The sequence below is a fragment of the Oryza glaberrima genome, chromosome 3, assembly GCF_000147395.1.
Source record: "Oryza glaberrima chromosome 3, OglaRS2, whole genome shotgun sequence".
Lineage (NCBI taxonomy): Eukaryota > Viridiplantae > Streptophyta > Magnoliopsida > Poales > Poaceae > Oryza > Oryza glaberrima.
In genome coordinates this window covers 20,647,092-20,654,140 of record NC_068328.1, presented here as the reverse complement: position 1 = coordinate 20,654,140, position 7,049 = coordinate 20,647,092, and the positions used below count along the sequence as shown (strand labels likewise).

Below are 7,049 nucleotides of genomic sequence, written 5' to 3'. Positions count from 1 at the left end.
ATTATATTTTCAATCAAAGACACGGTATGAAACTTCCTTCCATAATAATTTTGACAGCTTCACGTCCACCAAATATATCGGTTCGTGCTAGCACGTCGTCCGGCCAAGCCACCTTGTCACGCTCTCCTTTCCTTCATCGACTATAATCAAATCATCCACCATATCGTCGACCGACCAACTCTTACACGATCGATCGATCACTGATGGTGCCGCCGTATCAGCTCTCGACGACGGCGATGCCATCGACGTTCGGATGGTCGGCGTCGGCGTTCGTCGCGGCCGTGCTCGCCCGCCTCATCGGCAAGGGCCTCGCGCTGCTCGCGGAGCTCGACGACGCCGCGGCAGGCCACCTCCGGCGCCTCGAGGCCCTCCTCGCCCCCGTCTGGCGTGTCCTCGACGCCGCCGACGCCGGCGCCATCGACGTTGTCGGCCACCGGCGCCCTCTTCAGGACCTTCTCGACGCCGCGTACGCCGCTGACGACGCCCTCGACGACCTCGTGCTGCTCCAGTCCGACGCGATGGCGAGAGGCGGGGAGCACGGTGTCGACGCCCGCGGGACGCCCGCCGCCGGCGCGGCGAGGAAGCCCAAGCCGCGCAGCCCGCTCAGGTTCCTGCTCTGCTTCAGCCCACCCAGAAATGCCGTTGCTAGCAGCAGCAGCAGCAGCAGCGGCAGCCATGGCAAAAGCTCAAAGGGGAACAAGAGTAATCCTGACCTGCGTGGCTTAGGAGTTGCGTTTGAGATGATGGCACAAGCTGCGTACAGGTGCACGTCGGCGTACGAGCACGTCGTGGCAGGGAAGAACTACGCCACGATGGTTTCAGCACAAGCAGAGGCTGCAACAGCAGCGGAAGCAGCTGATTATGATCAGTTTCAGAATGACATATTTGGGAGGGAAACTGAGGTGGAGCAGATCTTGGAGAAGGTGAGGTTCAGCGACGACCCGCATTACCGGCTAGGGATCGGTGTTCTCCCAATCGTCGGCGTCGAGGGGGTGGGCAAGACGGCGCTCGCGCAGTTCATCTTCCACCACGAGGTCGTCAAGGCCGAGTTCCCCGTGCGGATGTGGGTGCACGTCTCCGGCGAGGTCCAGCTCAAGGACGAACTCGTGGTCCAGATGATCCATGGTGTTGCCGGAGATGCCCATGAAGTCGAAGACATCAGGGAGATCCTTCACGAGGAGTTGACCGGCAAGAGGTTCCTGCTTGTTCTTGACGATGTTAGCGATGTCGGCGACATCCAGTGGAAAGATCTAATGAGGCTTCTGCAACCTGCAGCCAGGAGGAGCATGATCATGGTGACAACTCAATCTGAAATTGCAGCAAATGCGATAGGAACAATGCCTCCATTAATACTGAATCCATTGGAATCTGAGGATTACCAGAAGATGTTCAGACACTTCGCATTTGGCAGCTCTGATGAGTCTGAAGATTACACTCCACTGGGAGACGAATGGGACGACGTTGAAGACGAAGACGAGGAAGAGAAGCAGTCACCGATGGAGAAGGTTGCATTGGAGCTAGCCAAGAAGATGGGCGGCCTACCATTACCAGCGACGGCGATTGCACGGGCTCTGTTTTTCCGCCGGGAAGACAAGGAGCACTGGAAAGACGTGCTGGAAGACAAGCTCTGGGAGCAGCGAGACGTCGCCGGCATCTCGCCGGCGTTGTGGCTGAGCTACCAACACCTCGATCCTCGCCTCAAGCAATGCTTCGCATATTCTGCAGTGTTTCCATGTAGCCATGCCTTCACAAAGGATGAACTGGTTCAGATGTGGGTAGCACAGGGGCTGATATATTCTGAAGATGCCGTGGCGAGGCCTGAGGACATTGGAAGCAAGTTCTTTGAAGATTTGGTTCAAAGATGCTTCTTTCAGCCAATTGGAAGCAGCAGATATGTGGTACACAATTCGATGCGAAAACTAGCACAGGCAGTCTCAACAGATCAGTTCTTCATGGTCACCGAGAGCTCAGGAGACGTGCCACTAGAAGTTCGTCACCTGACCATCATGACAAACAACCTCTCCAAGCTGATAAATGATCTGGCATTGAAGATATCTCATTCATCTGGATCTGACCAACACTTCCTCCAACGGGTTCGTACAATTATTTTCTTTGCAGATTTCAGTAATTCAGATGAATTTATCGAATTTCTCGCTGAGATTTTCAAGGTAGCAAAAGATGTGAGAGTTCTTGGTGTGACATATGCAAATATAGCATTTTTGCCTGCTGAGATTGGCTTTCTCCGACACCTCCGGTATCTGAATCTGCTCGGGAACAGAATAGCAGATCTTCCTGAGTCAGTTTGTGATCTCCACCTCCTCCAGATTCTGGATGTGCGCTGCAGTTCTCCTTATCTCCGTGCTCCCAATGGCATCACCAATCTGATTTATCTGAGGCATTTGCATGCAAGTGAGCCTTTTCTTTCTATCATACCAAAAATACAGAATCTCTCACATTTGCAAGAATTGGAGGTGTACAAAGTTAGCAGTATTTCGCGCATCGACGCCTTACAAGGGATGACACAACTCCGAGGTACACTTTGTCTTAAAGATCTCCATCAGGTTGATGTTAGTGAGCTAAGGAAGGGCATCTTGAAGGGTATGCAACATCTGAACATATTAGAGTTGTCATGGAGCAGCTCTGATAGCCAAAGCAGAGAGGCTTCCACAGATGAAGACACACTCGAGTGCTTGCAACCACATGAGAACCTGAAAGATCTGAGAATTACAGGCTACAGAAGCACTAAATGCCCATCATGGATGCTAAAGACTCCTTGCTCTCTATCAAATGCTACTTCAGTTTTCTTAACGGATTGCGTGAACCTGAAGAATCTCCCTCCATTCCATATCATGCCCTGCCTTGAGATTCTCGAGATGAGAAAAATCCATTCTGTCAACAAGGTGAACACTGTTCCTCAACGATCAGATCAGATCATGTTCCCAAAGCTCAAACGCCTTGTTTTCGAAGATGTGTTGAACTGTACTGAATGGTCGACAGGCAGCTCAAAATCAAGAAACACCGTATTTCCCTGCCTCTGTGAAATCCAGATAAGGAACTGCCCAAAGCTGAGAAACTTTCCTGACCTTCCACTTACACTGACAACAATGATCATTGAGAATGTTGGTCTTGAAACACTACCAAGGATACAGGACAGACATTCATTACCACCATCATCATCATCAGATGCGATTGCAACATCGAAAGAAGGCAGATGGACATCAAGGCTCACAACACTACAAATACATCAGTGTCACGGGCTGAAATCTCTAGGATCAAGCCTGCTTCAGCAGCAGCACCTCCTAAGGTCCCTCGAGGTCTTGTCAATAAAGAACTGCGACAACGTTACGTGTGATCTCTCTGACGGTTTTCAGGACCTCACTGCATTGACAGACCTATCACTATACGATTGCCCGAAGCTTCTAGTCGACAAGTTCCACACATCGCTGCGAAAGCTAGAGATCAGCGAATGCTTCATCACACATGGGGCATGGGTGGATGACTACCCCTTCCTGTTCTCAGTGTGGACACTAAAGGTTACCAGTTGTCCTCATGTTAGCACTGATCAGGAAAGCAGCTTCAGCATCGAACCTCTGGATTGGTTGAACTGCCTGTTCAATGTGTGCAGCCTTCACCTGGAGAACACATTGCTTCTGAAACTGAGCATGTTTAACAGGCTTCGCTCTCTTGAGATCCTAGAGATCGACGGGAGTCGCTCATTCTTCGATGATTTGGTAGAGGAATTTGAGTGGCTGGAGAAGCTGCAGGCTCTGAGCATTAGAAACTGCAAGGAATTGAGAATGCTTCCAGCGAATATCTCTACTCTGCCTGTGTTGGAAGAACTCTGCATAGAAAACTGTCCAGCTTTGGAGGCGTTGCCTGCGAGCGGTCTGCCTACTTCGCTGAAGAGATTGTCAATATCGAAATGCAGTCCACGGTTAACTCAACGATGTCTTGATGATGAACCTGATAATCTGAATATTGCAAAGATTGCTGTTGTTTACATTGATGGGCAATGTATTAGTATTCAACAAAAATAATGTTACATTTTTAATTTTCTGCCGTTATCAAAGAGAAGACTTATGGACAACTAAGTGAGCATTACCAGTCTATTTTTTGTTGCATGTTACTAATGCCAGCGTATATGGATGCATGAATATTAAAGTAACTGGATGCTATGATAGTTCATGGATGCACATGTTATATATCGTCTTGCATTTCTAATGTGTCACCAGGATAGGTTAGTTTCAGGTTATTGTTCGCATTCAAACTCTGGATACACGGTCCATATAGTGGCCTATAATGTCTTTTATGCAAGTTACAGCACACAACTTTGGTAGTAGTTTAGTTGGTTTTTTTTTTATAGAAATTAGTTCAATACAATGACTGCATGGATCAGGAAATTTTCCGCTTTCGAAAAGTGGCTGTTTGTTGGAAATGGCTAAAATAACACTAGTTAAACTCATCATCGCCATCATTTGCAAAATACTTCACTCAGGTTGTTCCAGTCACAGAAGAGGAGGGCTCAGATTGGTACTCTACAAAGGAAGTGTTTATATTTATATCGCCATATTCTTTTTATCATGAAGTCCAATTTATTAATCGGCGCTTACTGGAGTAGCACATATGACCAAATACGGATATCAAATGTTCTTGGCATATGGAAATCAGGGTGGATTCTTGAATCCAATAAAAACAGCACATCAAGTCAAGAAAATCATCAGCTTTATCGGATAATGTAATCAATAAAAGGTGCATTCATGGGTCCTGGCATAATTACCTTTTGTCATAGCAAAACATTTCCGGCAGGACCAAAATTAAGAAATTTGGAACGGAAATTTCTCACAAACAAAAAAATAATAATAATTGAACAAAAACTGTTCCATATGAAGCCCACCTAATGCATTTCCGGTAGATGGAGAGGCCTCGTGCTGCTGGGGAGGACAGGGTCCCCGGCAAGCCAGTGAGAGGGAGGATGGAGGCCATCGTGCCGTCGCCCAGAGCCGCTGGAGTGAACGGGTCCGCTGCTGGGCGCGGAGCTGCCGGAGGACAGGTGGAGATTGCTTGCGTACAGGCGGATCTTCCGCTGCTCAAGTGCCTCGCTCGGTCGCGATTGGATCGTCAGGGTAGCAGACGGCATGGCGGCATCAGACGGGTGTATACGTTGGAGAGGGAGGAGCCGGGCGACGCAGACGGATCGGAGGCCTAGTCGACCGGCGGCGAGTCTACACAAGGATCGGCCGGCGCGACAGAGAAGGGAAAGAAGACATTTAAGTATTTACGGAGTAACTAGTAGTATTTGTCTTTTAAAGACGAGATGTTTAACTATTTACCACTATGATGGTAAATTCTTAATTATTACTTGTAAAAGTGTTAAATAATTAAACGATTTTGCTATATATTTGTCGATAAATTTTCCCCAAAAATTTGACAGATGTAATTACAGTACAATCGCAGTGTAATTACACTGTAACTTGCATGTAATTACACTGTAACTATAGTGTAACTAACTTTCAAAAATCTCTCCGTAACATGTTATTTCGTCAGTAAAATGGAGGTCGTGGGAACAAATTCTTTCATATATGTGTGTGCTATGATTTGTTTTCTTCCTCACCAAAACAAATCTTGTAATAGATCTAACAATTCAAAATTATGTGAAACTTACATATAAGTTACACTGTAGTTATATGCAAGTTACAGTGTAATTACATATAAGTTACAGTGTAATTACACTACGATTGTACTATAATTACATCTGTCAAATTTTTGGGGAAAAATTTATCGACAAATGTATAGGCAGTCCCTTAATTAAATATCTTGGAAAGGGGAGTCCAGCCTTGTGTTGCTCAAGAAAAAAAAACTCGACTAAATAATTTTACTTTTGACTACTCCCTCTATTTCTATTTTTATGTTTCATATTATAAGTCGTTTGTCTTTTTTTTCTATCTAAACATTAATTAGTGTGACCAAGTTTATAAAATAATTTAGTAACATTTAAAATATCAAATTAGTTTTATTAAATGAAATATTAATTATATTTTGATAATATGTTTGTTTTGGGTTAAAAATACTACTATATTTTTCTATAAACTTGATTAAACTTAAAAATGTTTGAATAGAAAAAAAAGTTAAACGACTTATAATATGAAACGGAGGAATTATTTTTTTTTACCATTGTATTTTTACTTAACAGTAGGTATATTTGCATTGTTTTAAACCTGAGGCTTTTTATTGGAGACTTGACCTTACTTGTCTAACCGGGGTTGGCAAGCTCTCATCGGTGGTCTCACCATCACACCCGCTAGGCGGGCACTAGCCCATGTAGCGCTTGTTGTCATCCTCATCAGGGCGAAGCCAATGGGCCGGAGAGGTCGAAAAACAAAATCAGAGCTTACCACCCTAATTTGATCATGTGTGTACCTCTTTCAGGTCTGATTTTGTACCCTGACAGCCCAAAACTACAACGGAGACATGATTGGACCATTAGCAACGTACTAATTAAGTGACCAGGCCCATAGAGTTTAGTATGAGCAAATATTTTCTGGGACCGCCACGCGAGTGATCGATAGCAAAATCGCATATAGTATGTGTGTGAGCCACGGCCCATGGGTGCTGGTTGCAGCAGCTGCGCAGTGATGGCGGCTGGGCTTGGGCCCGGTCAGAGATGGAGGACGACCCAGGTGGGCCAACCGGAGGAGGCGCACCGGCATGTGGTGGAGGCCGGCGTGGCGGCGGCGGAGGTGAGGAAGTCCGTCGACACGTTAGGCCAAAGGCCATGGTTTCTGTACTTTTCAGGAATATAACTAATGTTAATCACTTGCTTTGCAGCATATGCATAAACTAATCACAAATTAAGCTATAACCAAATCTCGCATGCATGTTGTTGGTATTTCTTACGATCACAGATAAATTCGTAAGGGTACGAAATACAGTTGTAACACTTCCCCTTAGAGTATTCCAAAGGTACTGAACACAAGGAACGTGTGTGTATAATCAACGATCAAGATTCGATCCAGGACAACAACTTATTAGGATCAATTGGCTAGAAAGAA

General features: G+C 45.9%; 1 protein-coding gene across 1 annotated transcript; it reads left to right on the top strand.

Annotated features, from left to right (window-relative positions):
• Window positions 1–203: 203 nt before the first annotated feature.
• Window positions 204–4,090, top strand: LOC127766312 (disease resistance protein RGA2-like). Its single transcript, XM_052291390.1, has one exon. It carries the CDS (start codon window positions 204–206, stop codon window positions 4,035–4,037), a length of 3,834 nt encoding a protein of 1,277 aa, XP_052147350.1. The 3' UTR covers window positions 4,038–4,090.
• The last annotated feature ends 2,959 nt before the right edge of the window (window positions 4,091–7,049 follow it).

Excerpts from the sequence above, each read along its gene's own strand:
- LOC127766312 (XM_052291390.1), top strand. The coding sequence starts at position 204 with ATGGTGCCGCCGTATCAGCTCTCGACGACGGCGATGCCATCGACGTTC.